This window comes from Talaromyces proteolyticus (genome assembly GCF_021365285.1).
Source record: "Talaromyces proteolyticus strain PMI_201 chromosome Unknown BGW36scaffold_2, whole genome shotgun sequence".
NCBI lineage: Eukaryota > Fungi > Ascomycota > Eurotiomycetes > Eurotiales > Trichocomaceae > Talaromyces > Talaromyces proteolyticus.
In genome coordinates this window covers 23,594-46,441 of record NW_025764278.1, presented here as the reverse complement: position 1 = coordinate 46,441, position 22,848 = coordinate 23,594, and the positions used below count along the sequence as shown (strand labels likewise).

Here is a 22,848-nt window from a genome sequence, read left to right as displayed (position 1 = left end):
CCATGGCTTGCATTAATAACACAAGTCCAGGTACCCTGTGTTAAAGCTCGCCGGCCGTCGCCGTCATCAATAGCCATACAATATCCGCCGCCATGGAGGTCGCTGTCGAGAGCCCCCTCAAGTAAGTCGGTTTCAGCGCTCCTGGAATCGACCAGCCAGCTCACCAGAAGCTACAGTACTCCTTTGTTGGACCAGCGGTTTTCTGCTTTGAAGCAGCGCCTCGTCAGGCCCGAAAACAAACAGAATGTTATTGAGTCGTACAATAAGCTGGTCAAATTGCTTGAAGCGGAAACCGCTCTGATTGAAAAGAATGGACCGAACATGGTTCCAGAAATTGACTTTGAAGACGTTCGGAAGAATGGTTAGTTACACATCTGCGGCTTAAGAACTGTTCAACTCTTACAGAATGTATAGGTGGCGTGCTTCCAGATGCCTTTGCTGACATTGTTCGCGACCGTGGCTGCTTGATCTTACGCAATGTCGTCCCCGAACAGCAGGCCGTCGCTTGGGAAGCATCACTTAAAGACTATATACACCGCCATCCGGGAATAGGAGGCTTCCCGCAACAAAACCCCGTGGGATGGAATATTTACTGGACAAAGGCCCAAGTTGAGATGCGATCGCATCCTGAAGTCTTGAAGGCCTTGAAGTGTGTTTCACGCCTCTGGCACGTAGCCGATCCGTCTGCGGCGATCGATCTAGACAGTCAAATTGTGTACCCAGATCGAATCCGGATTCGGTATCCATCCGATGATCCGCGCCAGTTTCCCCTAGCACCACATCTAGACAGTGGTGCTATTGAGAGGTGGGAGGATGAGACCAACCGCATGAATTTCAATGTGATTTTTGAGGGCAATTGGCAGAATTGGGATCCTTGGTTGGTGGACCACCGCATCCATGCGAAGAGCAATTTGTATACAGATCTCAATACTGGGGAGATATCTTGCTCAGCCTGGCGTAGCCTTCAGGGTTGGCTGTCTCTTTCGCACACCAATACTGGCGAAGGAACCCTGCGAATTCTGCCCAGCATCAAGCTGTCCACTGCGTACATTATGCTTCGGCCGCTATTCCACACAGGAGAATACAACGACTCCCTCCCGACCTTTCCCGGAGCAACGCCAGGTAAAACCCAGTTTTTTCCGACCACTGAACATCATCCCCATCTTTCTCTGGACCGCGCCATAGTCGGGATCCCTCCTGTCCGGCCGGGCGACTACGTCTTTTGGCACTGTGACCTCGTCCATGGAGTCGATGCGACTAATACGGGAAAGAACGATTCCAGTGTATTCTACAATGCCTGTAACCCTCTTACTCCGTACAATATTGAATCATTGATCCACACCCGCGAGGAATTCCTCAAGGCCGAGGTTCCCACAGACTTTGTCCAGTCACAGAAACCTACCTGGGAGAAGGAGTCGCAGCATGAAGATTGCGGTGCGAAGAGGGAAAATATTCTAAGCGAAGAGGGAGAACGAACTCTAGGCTTGCGTCGGTTCGACGACGATGAGCTGGGTCTCATAGAGGGTCAGCGAGAGGTGAGACGACTGGCCAATTCCCGATTGGGATTATAATTCTAGATACGACGCATAGGACTTGTTATCAATCCATACTTTCTTTTCCTGAATATCCCTTTTGCTTTTTGCTTTTTTCTTTTTTGGTTGATCGAGTCCAACGAAATATAAAGCATGGACACGTCAAAGAGTATCCTGCGCTCATCATTGTCAATTGGGTCAAGGTTTGCAAGCGATCTATACTTCAGCTGTAGACTGTAGCGTTGCCTAGGCAGTTATACGTCGGAATGTTGAATGGAAGTTCGGCCAGACAAAGCGAATGCTAATTGTTGCAGTAGCATCCAACACTACCCCTCAACACTGATACGTTCTTCAGATTGAGTATTAGATAAGAGATGAAAGAATCACATCAACGTGCATACGCCTGCATGATAATATTCACCTGCGTAACTAGATGATTGACCCAGCTCTATACACGTAATTTGTAATTATTTCCTCGGTGTGCGTAGGCTCTAGTACGTGCAGCCAGGCTCGTAAGCGAATCAATCGGCATAGTGTAATATATAGCGGAGCAAGGGGGAGCGCTCCCAAGCAAATCTAGCAACGCCGTATTATACGTAGTAATTTGAAGTTGGTAGGGTACTCATCCAGTCACACAATGAGCCCAGTCCAGTGTCTCCTCCGCCCATTCCATATGACTGGAAAGTCCCATATATATAGGACAAGGAAGAGGTGAGATCGGCGTCGGAATTGACTTCCCCTCTTTCACCCAGGAATAATTTTTGATATCATCACTGGCAGAGCCGTTCAGTGTCAACTGTGAGTCGAGATAGCTCATAGCCGCGTATAGGTCGTGTGCTCAGCTCTCATAGCCATTGGCAGCCATTCCACGATATAACTGCTCAAAATATATGCTCATATCAACCTGTGCCTGGACCGGTGCCGAGGATGCATTTGCAGCATAGATGGTATCAGGGTACTCATTGCGAGTAAACGCAGCTCTCATGCCAGAGTACGACCCGCCGATCATAATCCATGGTGCTCCTTTGGACGACAGATTGTCGGAGGGAAGATCCGAGCGACTAAAAGCTTTTGGTAAAGTATGGGATATCAACTATTGCTTTGGCGTGCGTCAAGTATTGAAAGTTTTCTGCTGGTGTGTTCACATTTATAGGGCCCATCGGTAGTGAATCTCCGTAGTACCTGTAGCCCCAAGGCAAGACGTTAGTTTGGATGATTCTCACTTCAAAAAAGTCAATGTAAATTGAGAAGAAGAACAAATCGATGTTCCCAGACAATGCCAATCCTTCCAAAGTTCCCCAAAAAGCTCCTCAAACACGATGATTCGCCTAACATATGTTGCGCCGAGCTATACGCGGAAGACTCGCCGACATCGTAGAAAAAAACAGGCACTCCAGAACGGTAATATTTAGTTGTCACCCAGTACCTATTCTGGTATGTGCCTAGGATGTGATTTTCATGATCGATTGGGATCTGTAGATGTCAGTATATTTTGGATTGCTTCACCAGCGCAAGACAAAAAGAGAGCATACATCGGCATACTCAGTAGTTATCGTCTTCGAATAAGATATGTCCACCATCTTACGAAAATTCACCGGGTCCAATAACACGCTATCTGCGCTGAACCCTAATGAAGTAGCGAGATGGAGGTCTCGAGTTGCGGGGGTGTTGATGAAACCGATGCATGATGCTTGTTGTACCAGCAGACTGGTTAGGTATGTACACGAGAGAAGTGTCTCGAAAAGTGATAATATCATTGTGTATAATGCTGTGAATATATACATAGATTTATATCATTGATGCGTATAAATAATGCCGTGCGAGAGGTGTTAAAAAAAGAGCAAGACTTTTATCATGATATGTCGTGAAAGAGATGGAAACCATATTTATTTACTCTACACTATTCTTCTTTCTCCTGAACAGATACACAGATTACTACATGCGGAAGTCAAGATGGCACAACATTGTGTGACAATATTGATCGATATTACCGTGAACGGGAGTCTCGTCAGCACGATTTCCAGAATAGGCAATAAGTCAGCCCTCGAACCCTTGCCCTAAAGCCTAGACAATCTGTCAAACAAGCTAAACATAACTTATTGATAAAGCCAGCCATCCACTTTGTATGGTTTGTCTACTATGTCTGGTTTGCCCTCTTTCTTGCATGCCAGCCAGGTTTACTGGAATGTGGCCGAAGCAAGGGGGTATCCGGGGTGGAAAATATTTACCCGTTTGGCAAATCAGGTGGCATGTGTTGCTCAATTCCTTGGTCAGAACCACTCGAGGTATGTCTGGCTTTGATAGCCACCGTCTAGCTTGCAATCAGTTTTTTGGAGGTGCCTAGAATGAGATGAGTCTCACTTTACGCAGCATATAGTGCCTCACACCAACCACATCCATTCTGTCCACGACTTGATAATCCAATACACCAAACAGTGGCTGGTAGAGTAATCCCTAGATTCATAGCTTGGATTCGAATTCGCTCCCCATGGTTATGTATAGCATGAAGCATTATTATTCAATTCGATATTCAACATCAAAGCTCATTTTACTTGTATTTCTCATAATTTCTAATATACATGTGCTCTAATACCTTTTCTATCGAACTTAGGATAAAGAACGGAATATAGTACCATTAATCATTGCAAATGTATGCAGACCTGACATACGTATAGCGATCTTGGTGCCAGCCCAGAGGTAGATCTCTCCAAGACTAATCTAACTTCTAGAAACATTCCAGAGACCGATCTACATCGAGCCAGCGTACCCAACATTCCGATGTAGGGTTGGACGGTATCTGCCATGTTACGTTACTAAGGAATGTGAGTATGCCAAAGGCTGGTTATCAAGCTTATCTGATAAACCAAGCGAAAAACTAAAAGACTTGAAGAGAAAAGGGCGACAAACAGTTCTATAATATTATATCTAGACATATCGATACACACCTCTTATGTACTAATCTTCCACTAACCCAAACAGCCCTCACGTTACCATCATCCCCATTCCACACCCACTTCTCAATCTTCTCTGTCCAGTTCTCCCATCCAAACAAGTCTATATTCCCTGTATCCTCTTGCCCCCTTTCTACTAGCACATCATCCTCTGCTGCTAAAGTCTCAACAGGTGCCTCGAGTTCAATCAACTGTGCGTCAAAATACATCCCCATCTCAAACCCGCCGATCTTTTCCGTCATATCAACGACTTGCGCGCCGCCCCTCGTTGCCAGATAAAGCGCTTCCTCGACGCTGAGACTCACGGCCTGTTATCTCGGATGCAGCTGCTTGTGAGGAAACAAGCCGTGAGATGAGACAAGCTTGACGCGCTGTCTCGAGTATACTGGGCGAATATCTACCGCTAAAATGTGACCTGGCCTGCTAAATCAGTTACGCGACTCGCCCTAATCCCAAACAAGGCAGATAAATCACCCGTTTATTTGGATAGGGCCAATCGGGAAGTGCCACGCGAGGGATATCTTGGGTGATGGGAACGCTGCACCATTCTAAAGTCTAATACTTTCCATATCCTCGAGTAAATTTCCTATCACTCTCTCGTTTTCTTTATTTGAATGAGGAAACAAGCCGAACATAAAAATCATGCCTTCCAAACAAAAGGAGGCCGAGAAGCCATGAGTCTTGCAGAAGTTGGCGCAGCAGTAACATTTGGACACAGGTGAATGCGACTGGCTTTACCCTGACCACTTCGTATCGTAGTTTGGTTCTTCATATGCGCACGCGCATATTAAAAATTCCGTGTAGCCTTCATGTCTACTTCAGAAGGCCGTACTATTTAGATAAAAGCTATAGACGGGGGAGAAATCAAGTGTTACCCCAAGTCGGTTCTGAATTTCAAAGACCTTACTTCCCCCAGTGTAATACGAGATTTCAGGCATGTTTCTTTAAAACGGTGGTGGGGCTATATATTGATTGGAATAAGTCAGGGGTGGAATGGAATAAGGGTTGTTGGCTGCAACGAAATCTTTAGCTAACTCAGAGACATCGGGCTACAATAAACCGTAGACATATAGTACTTTTAACAATACAGCCTGATGCTACCGTCTCATATGGTATACGGTGTGGTGCTTAAAGCACTCCCGCACGAAGCTTGACGCTAGGTTGTTAGCCGTCCTTGTCAGCCAGACAATGCATGCTGAGCTGGGGCGGGAAAAGGATTCTCGAAGCTATTCGAGTATTGAATATGAATTAAATTTGCCGATATCGTTTATCGAGGCACGGTAAGTCTTACATATCCAATTTTTGTTTTCAGTTAAAAGCGAAAAGAGAATGATCAAGTAAGATAAATTCCATTTCCATCCTGTGAAAAGGCCGACTTAGCTTCCGATACTCCTTGTCAGAGTATGCTTAAACGCTCATTCAGATGTCATCTACGACTCCTATAGCCTGAATCTAACGTTTCATAGGAGGTTTGGCTTAGGGCTTAAGACTAGAACAGAGGCTGATGAACTGCTGACGAGCAATCAATGTATAGTCAGGGGTTTGCAAGATATTTTCCTCGAAATGATCAATCCGTATTCATAAAGGCTTTGCGACCTACACTTCGCCTGGCAAAACGACGCTATGCGGGGTTATTAATGAAACTCGTATTTCCTACACATGGCGTCCGTCTATGCAGGTTCACTCCGGCTGAGCCGCCTGTAATAGCCGTCTGTGATAGGCCTATCTGAAGGATGAATGCATATGGTAGAATAACGATCGTATTTCAATGGCCCCCAAATTAGTTGAGTTGGTGAGCTTATCAAAATTCAATGGGTCTTACCCTTGCTTCGGAAGGGACCCCAACAGTCGATATATATTTCCGGGCGATCATTCGTATTAGAATACGGGTTGAACTCCAACTTTATGAATCGGCTCACGGATTTGGAAATGAGGATAGATGAACGACCCATCGGTTTCAAATAGTACGAAGATTGTCTATCTATTTCTTCCTTCCGCCCCAACAATTGGCAAAGACATCCTTTTTGCTGGAGCTCCGTTGAGGTTGCTCGTTGACATAAATACAGAGCAGGAGCCATTAATGGATGTCTTATTCTTAAACCAAAGAAAATCAGCCGAATTCTCATTAAAGAACATTTATACCCCAACCACAAAATTCAACCAATACCATGCGTTTCACTTTTCTTTTCGGCTCTTTCGCTGTTGTTGTCGCTATCAACGCAGCCGCCAATACTTCTCCGATTGACGCCATTACCCAGGCTTTGGAGCATGGTGACTTTGTGGATGCTGCTATTGATATTCTGACGTTGGGAAGTTGCGATGTTTCTAATCTTGCTGGTAATTATTTTTTCTACTCTCATACTATAAGAAAGGATGGTCCCTTCTTGTTTAATAGATACTAAGTGAAAACCCAGACTGTGTCGGCGTATTTGCTCCTATAGTTATGGATTGTGGCCTAGCTGCACTAGACCAGGGTACAAAGCCAAGTGAGGATTTGAAATGTTTCGAGGATACCCTAGAAGCTATTGGCACTGGATCTGGACCTAAAGGGGTAAGCCTCTTATTTAATGCCTTCTTGGTGCTCTTTCACCCGAATGTACTTGATGATGCTGATCTGCTCTTCCACTTTAAAAATTAGTTTGGTACCTGCGCAGCTTGTATTGAAGAGGGGATTTCTATTGCCCAGTCTCTCTTAAAAGATATATAGACTAGAAGGGAATGAGAAGTTGAGGGGGCGCCTTACTTGTACGAGGTGTAAGATTCGGCCCAGGAATTAGGTTGATTCAGATCGACACTGGTTGACGTGGAAATCCTGCGATATCAACATTTGAATAAGTAACACGTTTGGCCGTTGATAGAATCGTATTTAGATAGTAATGAGTAGATAACTATATCATGACAACCATTTGAAATTGAGTTGAAAATATCTGGTATAATTGGCTACATATGTAGTAATATATAATCCATCAGATAGCAATCTGAGTATAGAAATAAAAAGTGTTACTATATAGTAAATAGTGAAAATTCCTGCGAGTCTAATGTCTCTCCATAACTGTAGGCAGCGCACGGGATTCAGCTGCTTCTCCAGCAGGAGCTGTATATAAGATGTCCTTATGTGACTTCATTTTTTTAAATTATCAGGTGTAGTATTGAAGATCTACTACATGAGCCTTCTGCGCGACTTGTCGATAAATGAGTAGACCTTGTCGACTTGGGTGATGCTGTTCAGGTCGTCTTCAATTGACGCGATGGTCGTGTTATCTACCGGGTCCTCTTGGCTAACAAGAAACTGTGTCTGTTCTGACTATCAGTTAATAATCAGTTTTTGTTCAACACTCTCCCGTTGACCGGTTTGCCGTTGGCCCATTTGGCATTCAGTTAAGACTCAATGCTGGACAGGTTACAAAAAAGCCGAGAAAGAAAAGGAAAAGAGCAACAAACACACCCTAGATTTTGTAACGCACGAGAGAATCGGCTTAGAGGGATAACTGGAGCCCCTGAATATTTCCCACATGTAGTCCAAATATATTTTTTATCAAGTAGAGGCCGCCACTTCGGAATTTGTATAGGCGCCTATGTCAATTGATATTCAGCAACTCCCCTTTCGATTCGAGGATTAGCGAAATTCAACCGGTACAACAAAGAAAAGTTTGCTAGAAGAAATAGTTATTCCGAACACTACTTATATAGAAAAGTTAGCTCCACACCAAGTTGCTAAGCATACTTAGTTGTCACAACATACGAGCATTCTCCATGGTAATAGAATTCGTAAAACCACCATATATAGCGATGCTTTTGTTGAAGCTCTTTGCATAAATTGATGCCACGAGCTATCCACACCGACTATCACTGGTTCGTGGAAATTGCTGGCCCGTTGAGCGGATTTCTTGGTTCTCAGGCTTCACCGGAGTGTCATCTCGTTCATATAGATATCTGGACCAGAATAAATATAGCGGACTAACTGACTGCTCTAGCAAATCGCTGTTACTGGCTTGATAGTCAACCCAGGAGGCCATTTTCAGAAACAAAATATGAATAGAAGCAATAATTCAATTCGAAAGAACAACATCGAGATGTTATATTGAGATGAAAGATAATACTTCCTCCTGCCTAGGCTTTGTAATATAATAGGTAAGAATCTATCCATATTCATTTCTGATTGTTGATCGTGACTTTGTCAAATAGGCAACAATTGGTTGTCAGGTTTCTGTATTTAAACCGTTACTTCTCCTTTCATGAACTCCCACAGGGCCTTCCCCGTGTAATACTCAGGACTGGAGCCAATAAGGAAATCAGGGTTGAAAGACGCCCCAAATTCTCCAATTGAAGATAGCATACCTTTGATGCCACTCTCTAGGAGGTCAAAGTAAGTGAAATTGGTCTCGATGGGATTTAGATCAAATGGAGAGAGTGTGAGATGGGGGCCAGTCAGACGCGCTAGAAGTTGCCTGATTGGAGCTACATTACTGCACAATCGGGAAAGAAAAACAACCCGCCCTTTGACAGGACTGTCTGGTTGGCATCTCCTTCATACTGTCCTAGCCACCCAATGCCGATGAAGCCTGGCTCGCAAGCAAGATCTTGCACCGTATATCCTTAAAATAGCGCTTTCTTTCCAGTGAGAGCACAAGGTCAGAAAGGGTAAACGGGCTCTTCGCTGGTTTCAGAACAGCGGTGTGGTCACGGAGGAGTCTACAATATTAATGGTCGAAACCACAACCCCGAAAGACCCTGCTATGAGGAGAATCAAACAAAATGCTACCCCCCTAATCCATTTGTTTCGACAGGTTATAGTCACTAAGCTCCAAGATGTCCAATCATAACATGTGGACGGCTATCTATGCAATGCATGTCTAGCAAAGTACTCGAATACGTCGTGCGAGATACCGAGGCTCGCTGCGGCCAACAATCCACCTAGTTTGTTAGTACGTCACGCGCAGGGTTCACTGCAAATCATTGATCTAGGTTGATTATCTCGGTCAAAACTGCCCGTCAAATTGGGGAGACTTGACTCCACTCCTGGGCGTAAGAGGCATTCTTTTGCATCTCCATGGTGAGGCTTGTATCTGCGCTCAACAAAATTTGCCGATATCTCATCGCGGAGCCGGTCCAGGAGAAGAGTACGGAAACAAATATGGCTTGGCACTCAGGAGTACAGTAAATATAGGCTCTTCAGGCATGTACTTAAGTAGATATAAGAACAGAAAATATTCTGGACTTAATATTCATGATTTTCTAGTAGACCTCGACAGGTTACTCCGCCGCACTCATACGACCCATATACCCTACCATTCATTGTATATATCAATGGATAATAATACAACGCAAGGTTGAATTGAAAGTGAACATATTTGATGATTACTACCATGTGCACCTAATAGCAGATATGGAGACACATTTCATATTAGTTGATATGTGTCAATTAATCTAGTAATGGCAAAATGATAGAGGGGCGGAACAGTAATAATATCCATATATGATGCCTAGTTCATAAAGTATATGTGACCGGATCTGAGTATCCAGTGGAAGTTGAACTGCCTATGTTTGTGGCAATCCTGACGTCGATGGAAGACGAATTCACGCCCATGTCCGTTAAATTGACTGTTCTGGTGAAATTATAGCCAAATTGTGCAGGAGTTGAGTTCCACTTCGAGGTTGTGTTGATACGCCATTGTGTCCAGCTGGTAGCATTAGCCCAAAATTCCCAATTGACCATGAATTCTCCCGGGGCAGATGTTGAGATGGTAAAATTCCGGAATTCGGGGCCCTTTGGGTCTCGATGCAAGGCGATATCAATTTCGAGGACAGAATGGCTGAGGCCTGGGATTGTGGCTGTCCAGGCATTGTTTCTTGTTTTTTTGATGTCTCCTACAAGTCCTTTCCATTTGCCACATGTAGCGAATTGACCACTATACACGCCACGTGGGTTGAGACTCAAGTCCACTTGTTTTTCAGTCAGTGCTTCGTTCAGGAGTATGACATACAATCGGTCTTTCTGCTCTGAGACTGCCGTGATGAAATCGACGTCAGGTCCGCTAACATTCATTAAGTTGACCGGCATCCATAAACGCGCAGTCTGCCCATATATAGTTCCAGCCTCGAAACCATACGGTTTGTGCGAACCAACCTTGGCAGTCATAAAGCCCTGTGGGAAACTAATCTGACCTTTGGATCGAACATGCGCTTCCGACAAGAGGTAGTCGGTGACCCATCCGAGATGCCACCATCCATGCCATGGGAACCTCGATGCCGACGAATGGCCCTGGGACCAGTAGTATGAAGGTATACCACTAGTAGGGTCGACCAGGGCATCGCGGCCTTTTGCTGCGGCTCGAGCCAGGTCGAGGAATAATTGCTCACCGGTCAGTTCATAGAAGCGCACGAATGCACCGGCATGGCTGGCCAGCGTTATTGGGCCGGCTTCATTAACGCTACCAGAATACCCTGGATGTTCAGTATTCATACCAACTTGACTAATCTGCCAGTCTTGTAAGGGTTGACCACCACTACTTCTTACCCGGTCATCAACAACAGGGTGGTTTATGATGTGGAGGGTGTAGTATCGAGCAACCTGAATAGCGGCTTCGCGATAAGTTTCATTTGATGTAATCTCGTGCAGATCGAGAAGTGCCTGTGCGCCAAAGATGACATGGAAGTCACGAATGACATAGGAGTCGTCGCACACGCCGAGAAAGTTACCCTGTTGAACGGCATTGTGAATGTACCAGCTGGCCCCTTGCTCGGCTGCTTTGAGGTATTTCTTCTGTCCAAGAATCTTGTATGCTGGTATAAATCCGTACCACGTCGCACGGTAGTCTGTCAGCTGAGGGTATAGCTCGACCGTCGGTTGTGTTTTGATGTAACCGACTGAGAAACTGCCATTAGTATACTGCCAGCTTAACATTTTATCAGCTGCAAGCTGCACACGCGAAACGAGTTCTGTGTCATTCGGCGAAAATAGGAGAATATTTCCCATATCTGCTAAAGCGTAGAAGTTGGTGGACATGGGTGGCACGTAGTCGACACTGCTTATGCCCGCGTGAATGAGCTCAGAGACGAATGTGCCCGAGGCTCCTTGTCCTTGAGCGTATTCCCCGAGAACTGCGCCAGCGAATGGTCCCGTTGTTGCCTGTTGAGCCAACTTGAAGTTCCGCGCATATGGTAGACGTTGGTTTTGGACGATGGGGTCCTCTGAAATAGCATCAACCATCCACATGGCGCCGACGTCAGAGATTTTAGTGGACTCAGCTCCGACAGTAAGTCCCATGGCCTGCCAAAGGTGCCACTGAGAAGCAGGAGTAACCAGGAAATTGCGGATTCTTTGCATTCGATGAGACAAAGATTCCAAATTATCAGCCTTATTGACATAGTCTCGAAGAGGGTAGATATCCTGCGTGACCTTCTTATTCACTTCGAACCACCCATCTTCCCTGGACAGCAGAAGCCAGAATCTAGCAGTCAAGGACGTTCCACCAGTAACACGCGATTTTACCTGGCCCAGAATTGGATAGACCGCAGTTGGGCTCAGGGCCCCGTCAAAATTGCGCAAGGACATTCCCACTTGCCAAACTGTTTGAGTGATCGCATTCGACTGCCAGGGATCGCGCGCAAGCGATGGATCGGCAACGACAGCGTATGTGAGATTGCTTCCGGAATCCTCAATAATTGAAACGAGACTGGTGGTGCTAGCTTCCACGCTGATCATGGGCACTTGCGGCACGCCAATACTCCAATGTCGGGCCAGCTGGTTGTTTGCCTCAATTATCGAAGATGTCCAATATCCGGGAATCACTCCACTTTTCAGGTGCGTATCTTCTACCGTTGCGACCGTAGGACTGAGTAGCGAATACCACCCCGTCGATTTGGGTGTCCAGCTAATGTCAACGGTAATAGCTTCGAATCCGTATGTGGAGTTTATGCTCCACAGGGCAGTGTACACACCGGCATCATTTTCAGTTGCGAACTGGAGAGCGTCTTGCCCGACCGCAGAGACGTTGTACATCTGCAGTTTAGTGTAGTTACCCGCCGCGCCAATCTCCACGCTGCTGGTGCTGGGTGCTACAGTAGCATAATCGGAGAAAATTCCATAGCTGCTATTCGGAGTCTGCACGGTTGTTATTCCCAAAAGGTCCAACTGGGAAAGTTTCCAGCTATTGTGTTGGCCGTTGGACCATGCCAACTGCAGTGTCTTGCCCGTCAGCTTGGCACTGGTGTTGTTGATTGAAGCATGAGGTGTCCCCAGCGACAAGCCCCAACGCGCCTGCAGGACCAAGGCAAAAGAAGATAGGAACAACACCATCCCTTTTGGTAAAATCGGCTACAGACAGGAGAAGCACGGTGTGCCAAGTAGGATATAGTTAAGCACGAGGCAAAAATAGAATGGCAGTATACATTTCTCTTTATACTCTGGAATTCCACCCTGAAGCTCAAGTAAATTGGGACCAATGCGCACTGATTCAGAAAAAATGACCGAATCCATTATTGTTTCGAATCCCCACAAATTGGTATAATTTCAGTGTCAACTCGGCGCCTCCGCAATTCTTCGGTCTCTTGTCTTAATTCTCCACTTTGTAGCGCATATTCTTAGCTCTTCCCCGCATCTCAACGGAGCTGCCGACTTCATCTGGGGAAATTGGAATATTCGGAAATCTCAGATCAACTTCCGATTTGTTTATTTCGCATGAGTTGCAGGGTATCAAAGGTTAAAGTATGCGATAAGAACAACATTGAAAACGGTCGACCGTGTGAGAAAGTAATTATGGATTTGGACTTCTCTGAAAGTTCAGCGCGCTTTTATAGGACCCCTGGCTCGGAATCAAATTATCAGCCGAGATATTATAAGGGAAAGCTTGCTCGTTAGTACTAAAATTTCCAAACAAGTCGAGGTAGTTGAACCGAGATGCTAATCCTAGTCCCATCATGTCAAAAGATAGAAAGTCATGGTTTGAGCTACTATCCCACGGAAGCTCCACCCAACCATTATTTCCCGGGAACAGCGTAGACGAATGGTCATCCCACAGTGACTGTTGATCAGTTATATTATTATCACTATTACCGTCATTGAGAGAAGAAAATTCAGCATGAGCATATCTGTCGCTGGTGTTGGTCTGGTCGATGTTATGATTGGACCATGTCGCCGGTGTCGTAATGCCCTCGACGCCTGCTGGTAGGGTACACGTTGTTTTTTCCTGCGATAAGTTATGGGTAAGCTGTGTATGTGGTAGGGTGATAGAATGAGTAGATAATGGGCTGTGAGGTGACAGGTAGATATTCCGACGAAACATTTTAGGGTCGCTCTTATGTGCTTCCGATTGAATAATATTCCGATCGTGTAATGAAGCAGGACTGTAGTGGTTCGAAACATCTAGTGGCTGCATAGAGTCTCCTGGCAATTCTTGAAAACTGTCACGGTGTTCTGCATGGACATGACCTGTCCTCTGCATCGAGGAACGACCTCTCCGTTCTTTACTCCCCTTTCCATATTCAAGAAACTCAATAGTGTCTCGAGTTAAAGCTTTCAAAACCTGTTGCGTACGGCCTATTTGCGGCCATCGGATACTCACTTTGTCAATCACAACTCTCAGCTGTCCGAGGCATGCCCGGACAGCCAGTATATCCTTCCTGGCCTGCACACGCGCTTCCGGAAAATCCCATAATGTGAACAGAAAGGTAATTCCAGCCATTATCACATGATGCACATCGCTCCAAGTGAAGGTCATTGACCTGATATCGTGGTCTAGCTGTACAAATGCAATCTGTATTATTGAGATCGCGGCTGAGTAGCAAGATAGCATGTGTTTATCGGTAGACACTGGGTTTCTTGGAGATGGGCGTTTTAAAAGGAGAATGGTATTGAAATACCAGAATGTCCACCTTTGATTGTTAGTTCCAATTGAGATGTGAATACCTTGCTTAGCTCACCAGTCATGAGAATATTTTTCAAGGCTGGAAATCTCCAATCCATGGTCTTTCCACTGATTCAATTTCCTCTCCATGGACTCCAGAAAATCATTCTGTGGGTTATTACAGTTCATCGTTGCAGCATCTTGTTTCCCGTCCCAGTCTCCCTTGGATAGATACAGCTGAGAGATAATTTCATTCTGCAATTCTTGTAATTGCAGCCAGTGAATGAACTGCGCTCTTTGACTCTCATGCAAAGTCATAGAGGGATATTCCACGTCCGTTCTTCCATGTTTGAATGCGAACGGTCGTCCCAAGATGAGACTAAAAGTTTGGTCTAACGAATAAGTGGTCCAAAAGAGCCTCCTCTTCCGGTCCATCGCCTTTTTGCTTTCTTCTCGACTTACCGATCCATGATTCAAAGAAATTGCTCTTTCAGTGTGCAGTCCCAGGTCAATGCACATGCGCACACTTAATCCAGAAATATACCAGATTGGGGCACTGGTTGAATGTTGAAGCGAATAGAAGAGGAAAAGAAGAAGACATTGTAAAGACCGTTCATCTTTGGATTGGATTATGTCTGTTAACTTGACTATCGCGTTCGAGTAGTAGCTTTTGGCTCGTGCGACTACAAGTTCTTCTGGTTGCTTCCCATCAACCCCGGAGAGAAGAGCAATTGCGAGCACCATGTATAGCATGAACCTTGTCTTGATTTGATCAAGTGATGGTGTTGATTGTTCGAGAGAAAAATTTGAAGAATGTGGCTGCAGCGAAGAATAATCGTATAACTCTGCTACCTCCTTGATCAACTCATCTTTTTCGAGAATCGCGTACGGAAATTGACACCGCGAAAAGAATATCTCTATGAGACTCGCAACCACTTCACGAGATGGGAGTTGGCGTTGCTGAGAACTGACAGATGTAGGTTCCGAAGAGCGACCTTGGTTTAGGGAATGGTTTGGCTGGACTTTGTCGCGACTATCTTCGTCTGCAAGGGAACTTAGTCCAGCATCGTTGTCATGACTAGTATCTTTCTTCTGAGCAGCAGCAGACTCCAACACTGCTCGGGCAAGATGAATGCCACTTGAAAGGCCTAGAAAATGGGCATCACCATCGACCTCACCAAGCATGATCAAGTCTGCATGTGCCTTTGAACCTTCTCCTCCATCACTATTCGCTCCTTTCTCCGAAGAGTCCGCACATTGTTCTCTTAGGTGTTTGTTGTCCGTGCTTGAAATTTGCTCATCATTATTTTCATATCTTGCATTGTTCTCCGCTTCCAGTCTTCCCAGCTGAGTTTCTAATTGATAGATATACGACCGAGAGATGATCTGCCCCGTGGTGGCGTGCATGAACTCACAGTGTGTACCTGCAGCTTTGCAAGGCCCACAGAGCGGACGGCCGATGTCGCAACGAGATTTTCGCTTGCGACAGCGATTGCACGCTGGTAATGTGTGGTAGTTGAACGACATCCTACCTTTTGTTATGGGTTATTGAAGAACGGACGGATGGATGTACACGGACGAGTTCAGTTAAGTCAGAATTTATCAAACTTTATACATGCTAGTAATAATACGCCGTAATAAATTACGATGAGATATGAATTTAATCGGCTTAAAATATAAATGTAAATTTTGAGCGATTTATTTATTTAGGTATATTGATATATTAGTTTACGTTATCATGTAATATTAAGAGGTTAAATATTTGAATTTCTAAAAATTTGGTTCTTTTATAGCGATTCTCATATTGTCAATTGTAATTTTGATGTTTCAGATCTATTGCCAAAATCGTCTGGCGAATTATTCTGACAGATTTTCTGCGGGGTAACTCCGAATTATGTAGGGTCCTATGGAGATGTAGCCCCGGGGTTCTTCAAGCTAAGCACTGGCCATAAATTCAATGTTATATGTCGTCAATGGGAGGATTACATGTATTGAATTAATTTTCATTGAATATTTTGAATGTTTCGAATAATATAGGACCTTGCTAGGACCTTCGTCCACGCAATTCTGTATACTCCAAGCTTAGACCTCCGCGCTCCCGTGGTTATCTACAAGTACGTAGTTAATTAGGACAACTCCTCACTTTTCACTCGACATGCTCTGATACACCATTACCCAACATCTGTTTCGGCGTTGCCTGATGCTCAGAGTGAACATTACAATTCCCAAAATGTGAATCAACCTCTTCCAAGGTCAATCCCTTCGTCTCCGGATATTTGAAATAGACTAGTACCATGCACAAGACATTAAAAGTCATGAAGATGAAATATGTGCGTGCACCGATATGGGCGACGGCGACGGGCCATACTTGACCGACGATGATGGATCCGATGGACTGGCCTGATGCTGCGATACCAAGGCCTTTGGCGCGGACGTTGGCCGGAAAGATCTAAAGAATTAGCGTTTATCCCAATCTGTTTATAGGAACAGGTGCTATAGAGGAAGTCATACCTCAGCTGCGTAAATCCAGGTTGTTGGTCCTAAGCCAATCGAATAGCCGACTGTGAAGAAGAAGATGAAGAAAATGTTCACCTTGTTTGCTGAGTCATTGCTCTGGTTGGGGTATGCCGTTTGCAATGCACCATTAATCTGAAGAATAATAGGTTAATAATATGTCAAACCATCACTTCAAAATTTAGATATCAACATACCATCAAGGCAAAAGCCATGATGGCAGCGCCAACCCCCAAGGCATGTCTTCTTCCGACACGGTCAATAAGGAACAGTCCAACGATAGTACAGCCGACTTGAACGGTACCATCGAGACCACTGGCTAGCAGACTCAGGCTTTTCGACGTGCCTGCTGCGAGGAAGTTGGATGGTAAATAATAACTGTTCATCAAATCACTGGCGTTAGTTCACCAGGGATATCACTGAAACATAGACGAAAAACAGCCAATGGACATACCGAATGCCAGATGCTCCGCTCATCTGTTGCAGAAAGCCCAGCATCCAAGCCCTCCAAAGTCTAGACCACAGTGGCTTTTGCTTGAAGAACATTGTCGCACTCTTGACTGAATTCTCCTTGTGCCACAAGATATTTGCACGAATTTCTTCTAGTTCCTCTTGGACTTGTTCTAAATTATCACGACCACGGAACAAAGTCAAAGATTGAATGGCAGCCTCAGTTTGATCCTTTTCAAGGAGCCATCGTGGACTTTCGGGGAGAAAAGGGGCGCCGACACAGAAGAATAAGGCGGGGACAAATTGCATTATGATGCTCAACCGCCATTGGAGGTCGATTCCTTTACCAGTCTTCCAAAAGCTGAAGCCGTATCCGACCCAGAAAGCGATAGAAATACTGTCATGTCATCAGTTACATGTAAGTTCACTTGATTATGTACCAATCATACCCAGTAACCTATATGAATTCTTAGTTAAAGATGCCCTTCCGCGACCATATATCAGATGATAAGGTGGATTACTTACAATGCCAACCTGATTCAGGGCACCGAATGCTCCTCTCTGCTTGGCAGGGCTGATTTCGGACAAGTATAACGGAACTGCAGTTGATACGATGCCGACGCCGACACCAGAAATAATTCTCCCGATGATCATCATGGCAAGATGAACAGCTCCAGCCTGTAAGGCGGCACCTACACAGAGAATCATCACCCCTACAATTCCGGCCCAGCGTCGGCCGAGACGGTCATTGACGGGGCCACTGAGGAAGACATACGATGCCCAAGATCCTAGTTTAATCAACTTTTAATACCGCAACAGTCTATTTAAAGGTAAACTGAGTTGACATACCAGCATAGAAAATGGCAGTGATCAGTCCGGTAATATCTGAGGAAGGATCGTGCAAGGCTTCTTTAAAACCGGGGGCTACGTAAATGGTAGATATAATACCAATGTCGTATCTGTAATCAAATACCATTAGTCATCGCATGCCAACATGCTGTAGCAAGTCTGGTACATACCCCCAGAATATAGCACCCATGGCAAAACATGTAGCCGAAAGAATGGCATGCCAAGTTAACTTGTCTTGAGCCGTCGCCATCTTGAACAGCAAGAGGTTATTAATCTTAGAACAATTTTCAGGTACGAGAATTTTTGATCCTTCAATCCAGTGTTAAGCAGACACTGTTGGTGGAACAGAGACTCAAGGATGAACAGTTGTCGCAAATAAATAACAGGGCTCCATCGACTTGATATCATATGATATCCACAAATTTCGGTGGACTTTTCGACCCATCAATTGCTCCTGACCCGACATGCTGAGATTGCGGGGGAAGGGAAACGAGGAGGGAAAAACTATAACAGGCAGCTCCGTTAAAGGGCGAAAAGCATGGTGGGGAACGGACCGAGAATATGCACAGCAGCAGCACGGAACAGCCGAAGACAACCTTTATTTCGGGAGTCAATATTCAATCTTGGCCTTAATTAAGTGGGTTCTTTAAAGAGTCGGATCCAAATTTGATTAATTGTGGAAGTTCACCCCAAGAGATTGAATTGAATTTCGAGAATTTTAACTTGCTTCCCTAATCCGAAGAAGAGGCCAAAAAAACAAAGAGAGAAGGAAAAAAGAAAAGTACATCCCGCCTAGAAGTCAAGTTAGCTCAATAACAACATGTTAGGAACCAAAGTGGTCCATCAGAAATCTCACAGACTGACTCAGTCAATTACTTTGCATACTTTCTGCACAAGCGAACCACTGTCCTTTTCCTGGCATCCTGGAAACAGCTTACGCATGCAATTACCGAGTGATATTGATCTAACGGCCAACTATCTGAGCTCAGACCCATCATCGCGTCAGGTTGTGTTTACGCCGTGCGCCGTGCGGAAAGCATGCCGAACCCGGGAAACATGTGACGCAAATGAATCACAAAAAGACCAAGGAAGTCTCTGGCAAATAGACTTCATTCTCCGAAATGGCCGTCTCTCTAGTCTGATTGGCACGCCAAGAAAACCAAGCCTCGCAGCGGTAGTAGAAAACTATGCGTCTGGCTTTCAAGATTTTGAAACTATCACACTATGGGATACAACAAACTTCGCCGCTATAGCAGGGGGTACGGGGATATGCCCGTATTTAGCACTTTCGGACACACTTAATGAATTGAACGAAGTGGAATCCAAACGCCGAATTCTGTTATGGTCTATCCGTTACAATGATTTGACGTTTGTCAAATATGTGCTGGACGTTAGGTATCTAAGTCTGGATCAATGGTCGGAGATAGTCATATTTGTTACCTCGGGGGCAGAGTCGTATTGTCAGAGCGCGCATGCCCTTACGGTTCAGATTGAAAAGGTGAGAAGTGAATTGCCAGTTGAGAATCAATCGAGACTTCGTTTTGTTCACGGTCGTATGATGCAAGAGCACCTGGCAGATGCGGCAAATAATATGGACTGTACTGCAGGGCATTATATCTTTTTCTGTGGAGGAAAGGGCTTTCAATGGCAGATAAAGAGATGGTGTTTGCCTAGAAAACTATCTGTTAAAATAATCCAACAGCCGGTCGATTCTACTGGCAAAGAGTAATCGGAAATCTATGAATGGCTAAAAGATCCGTGTACATGTGTATATCAAGTAACGCACGGCGAGAAATAAATTTAATGTATGTGAGGATCATTCTTCATATGCTCTAATTTCAAAAACACCCCCATATACATGCTCGTTTTCTCCGTGGATTTCCAGGATCTCCAACCCGAGGGCATCGGTAGTCACCTTTCTAGCTAATAAAACCTCACGGCGTGCCAAGTGATTATTACTCTCTTCGTATAATGTAACCTCGTCGGTCGTGGAAAGGTCCAATAGCCGCCATGATTTCACGCAAAAGGGAATATTAGCCTCCGGATGGCCTCGCAATACGGATTCCATTGCTGTGTGAAATGTGTAAGTGAATAGAAACGAGCATTTGAATTGAAGAAGAGAGGAGGAAAGTTCTAACCATGATCGAAATCAGTATCAAAGCCCAATACTACTCTTCCAATAGATTGCGGGGTTGCCCATCCCAACTTGATAAGTCTTCTCTGTCCTTCAGCACGGATAGGCACCCAGCAGTTGGCCGCTTTGGTCGGACGGGAAACACCGTTACAAATGTTAGCCAAAGCCCATGCATCGACATGAGGATTCACTGTCAAAGCAAGGTTATGCCCCATTGGTCGACGAATGGGGGTCCACCTTTCGAAAGTATCAACGCCGATGCCATTTGGAGGCTTTTGTGTACACTCATGTTCTACAGTCATCAGAGCAGATACACGAGTAAGAGTTGTATGGACAGCAACCGCCTCGTTTTCAAGCAGACACAGGAAGATGTACTGATCCTGTGGGTTCTCTGCTTCAAAGTCCAGGCTCAGAATTTGTTCACCGGGCTGTAAGTCGATAGACTTTTCTCCCAGAATAACCTCAGGGGTATAGTTGTATGGCTTAATGGATCCCCGAACCTGTACTTTCAAGGTGGTCTCCTCGACGGCCTCGACAATGATACTAAAGGCTGGAAATCGGCCTTTCCGTAAGGGACACATCTGTGCCAAACTTCTGGTGAGAACCTTAGATGGTCCGTTGTCGGGCAAACTATCCAGAACAAATGACGAGCATTGGCTTTCTAGCTTGACCGTCGATCGCACCAGATCCATAGGATCATTGAGTTTGTACCCAGGGATAAATTGGCCTCTCCGCATTAGCTCTAGCTGCAGCAACTCCATATTCCTTTTGGCTAACAGATCAATGGGACGAATATTCAGTGTCTTGCACAAAGCCACCGCGGTACCCAATGCATTCCCATTATTACCACAAGTGGCCATAACGCGGGATGAGCCAAATGCGACGTGAGTGGCAGAGATGATGCGTCCTCCATACAATAAGTTTTCTACCTGTGAGCAGATCATTGTGGAGAACGGAATCTGATAAACTCCCTTTGAATGCCATTGTGTACAACCGGCGATTTCAGAAAAGACGCCATCAGCTGGATGAAGATCGATTGACCATCCCCCATAGGAAACGGCGTCATGATGAAATCGTTGCTCGATGATGTCTTGCTGTTTGAGCATATAAGGGCCGATGAATCGTCGAGACTCTCTTTTTCCGGGAATGGTGCCAACCCATTCTAAGGTAAGGTTTTTGGCATCGGGGAACTTGCCAGAATTCTTGAAGTAATCCCATACTCCATAGACTACTCTCCACAGTTCCCATTTAATTTTTTCCGTGTCGTGGATAGTATCAAGTCTTCCGCCGTATTCGATCCACCAGAGTTGGCAACCCATTTCCTTCACAGAAAATGTTTTATATCGTGGAATCTCATCCTCTAGGTTCTTAAGGGCATAGCTCGGAGCTGTGAATTTCACGGGATGGCCGGTATCCTTGGAGTAGAAATAGATCGAGTGGCCAAGAAGATGGCCATATTCGGAGTCAGGGGCAAACAATTCTTTAAATTCATCCTTTTGTTCTGCCCCGATTCTGAAGGGTGCACCAGCCAGAAACGACAGTGCGCCATCCCCCGTCGCATCAACAAAGAAGGACGCATTGATCTGGAAAGAAGTCGACGTCTGCGAGTTAAATGCTTGAACAGATCGAATTCGATGAGTATTTGCTTTTTCACAAGACACAAGCGCCGTGTTTAGAAGCAAGGTGATATTCTTCTCCTCGATGACTTTTTCCAAGAGGATAGTGTCCAGAATAAGTGGATTTCCTTCAGGGTTTCGGTGGAGGTTTTCTGTTAGTATCTCATCGACAACAAATCCCTCACGAGCGTAGCGATTGTTATTGAACATGTGCGAAGTCGCGCCGAGAATCCACAGCCGTACCTCGGAAGAAGCATTTCCACCTAAGACTGGTCGATCTTGAAGTAACGTGACGATGACTCCTTGACGTGCTGCTGCGATTGCTGTGCAGACACCTGATAGTCCTCCACCACATACTGCCAGATCTGAGGATAGCTGCTCGACTCGGAAACTTCTCGAGTCAGTGGCATCTTCTTGGATCAGGTCGGGCACTGGAAGCGTTCTTGCGGGCGCCATCATTCGCATTCAACTGGGACTGTAATGGACAAGATGAGAGGAATTATCGGGACACCAAGAGGTGACAAGTGCTCTGTTCAATTTATTTTCCGCCCTCGCCATGCCCACGAGTTGAGTAAAGGTCCCCTCAGCCCATTGCATTCTGATCGTCTCCTCTTGCAGCTCCCCATTTAGTAAAAAAAACTCTTCTGCAGTTACGCAAGAGCGATCGCTGCACGGCGCTGCCGAGCGCGCAGTTGGCCTGTCCAGCGAGCGCAAGGAACGAGTTAGGGATTGGAGGCTTCCAATAGCGGGATAGAAGAGAATCGGGAGCTCCGTCGACAAGAGAGCTAAGATGGTGCCTGGGAATTAAAATCGGCAACTCCGGCGAAAACTGCTTATCTCTTCTTGGAAAGGCTGACTAGAGACAAGTGTGCAACCAGTCTTGAAACAGACTAGCTCCAATTTCCGCCAAAGGGTGTCACCTGACGCACTAGACCCGGTCTAGTAAGGTGGTAGATG

The 22,848-nt window shown here is 45.4% G+C and overlaps 8 protein-coding genes across 8 annotated transcripts; 3 read left to right on the top strand and 5 right to left on the bottom strand.

Annotated features, from left to right (window-relative positions):
- Positions 1–92: 92 nt before the first annotated feature.
- BGW36DRAFT_393497 (uncharacterized protein) lies at positions 93–1,571 on the top strand (the record flags this gene model as incomplete). The annotated part of the gene is made up of 3 exons (XM_046217813.1): positions 93–121; positions 177–361; positions 415–1,571. 3 exons carry the CDS (start codon positions 93–95, stop codon positions 1,569–1,571), a joined length of 1,371 nt encoding a protein of 456 aa, XP_046076044.1.
- A 799-nt stretch (positions 1,572–2,370) lies between these two features.
- On the bottom strand, positions 2,371–4,725 carry BGW36DRAFT_422606 (serine carboxypeptidase S28-domain-containing protein; the record flags this gene model as incomplete). The annotated part of the gene is made up of 3 exons (XM_046219725.1): positions 2,371–2,593; positions 3,761–3,843; positions 4,504–4,725. The coding sequence occupies 3 exons, from the start codon at positions 4,723–4,725 to the stop codon at positions 2,371–2,373; spliced, it is 528 nt and encodes a 175-aa protein (XP_046076043.1).
- Positions 4,726–6,651: 1,926 nt separating this feature from the next.
- BGW36DRAFT_354464 (uncharacterized protein) lies at positions 6,652–7,190 on the top strand (the record flags this gene model as incomplete). Its single annotated transcript, XM_046213524.1, has 3 exons — positions 6,652–6,820; positions 6,898–7,034; positions 7,122–7,190. The coding sequence occupies 3 exons, from the start codon at positions 6,652–6,654 to the stop codon at positions 7,188–7,190; spliced, it is 375 nt and encodes a 124-aa protein (XP_046076042.1).
- Positions 7,191–9,919: 2,729 nt separating this feature from the next.
- BGW36DRAFT_443022 (uncharacterized protein) lies at positions 9,920–12,782 on the bottom strand (the record flags this gene model as incomplete). The annotated part of the gene is made up of 1 exon (XM_046221599.1): positions 9,920–12,782. The coding sequence occupies one exon, from the start codon at positions 12,780–12,782 to the stop codon at positions 9,972–9,974; it is 2,811 nt and encodes a 936-aa protein (XP_046076041.1). The 3' UTR covers positions 9,920–9,971.
- An 82-nt stretch (positions 12,783–12,864) lies between these two features.
- Positions 12,865–15,855, bottom strand: BGW36DRAFT_457396 (fungal-specific transcription factor domain-containing protein; the record flags this gene model as incomplete). Its single annotated transcript, XM_046221966.1, has 2 exons — positions 12,865–14,356; positions 14,405–15,855. 2 exons carry the CDS (start codon positions 15,853–15,855, stop codon positions 13,240–13,242), a joined length of 2,568 nt encoding a protein of 855 aa, XP_046076040.1. The 3' UTR covers positions 12,865–13,239.
- Positions 15,856–16,474: 619 nt separating this feature from the next.
- Positions 16,475–18,391, bottom strand: BGW36DRAFT_422602 (general substrate transporter; the record flags this gene model as incomplete). Its single annotated transcript, XM_046219724.1, has 8 exons — positions 16,475–16,777; positions 16,840–16,977; positions 17,040–17,220; positions 17,297–17,689; positions 17,742–17,749; positions 17,818–18,080; positions 18,142–18,251; positions 18,312–18,391. The coding sequence occupies 8 exons, from the start codon at positions 18,389–18,391 to the stop codon at positions 16,475–16,477; spliced, it is 1,476 nt and encodes a 491-aa protein (XP_046076039.1).
- Positions 18,392–18,961: 570 nt separating this feature from the next.
- Positions 18,962–20,302, top strand: BGW36DRAFT_403518 (uncharacterized protein; the record flags this gene model as incomplete). The annotated part of the gene is made up of 1 exon (XM_046218899.1): positions 18,962–20,302. The coding sequence occupies one exon, from the start codon at positions 18,962–18,964 to the stop codon at positions 19,868–19,870; it is 909 nt and encodes a 302-aa protein (XP_046076038.1). The 3' UTR covers positions 19,871–20,302.
- Positions 19,773–22,664, bottom strand: BGW36DRAFT_368714 (FAD dependent oxidoreductase-domain-containing protein). The gene is made up of 2 exons (XM_046215020.1): positions 20,280–22,664; positions 19,773–20,211 (listed from the first exon to the last, which is right to left on the bottom strand). Exons 1-2 carry the CDS (start codon positions 22,354–22,356, stop codon positions 19,958–19,960), a joined length of 2,331 nt encoding a protein of 776 aa, XP_046076037.1. The 5' UTR covers positions 22,357–22,664; the 3' UTR covers positions 19,773–19,957.
- Between the last annotated feature and the right edge of the window lie 184 nt (positions 22,665–22,848).

What these genes read in the sequence shown, in the direction of transcription:
- BGW36DRAFT_368714 (XM_046215020.1), bottom strand. Translation starts at nt 22,356, where the DNA reads ATGCGAATGATGGCGCCCGCAAGAACGCTTCCAGTGCCCGACCTGATC. An exon ending in TGATACTGATTTCGATCATG is followed by an intron (nt 20,212 to 20,279) that starts GTTAGAACTTTC and finishes CATTTCACACAG; the next exon opens with CAATGGAATCCGTATTGCGA.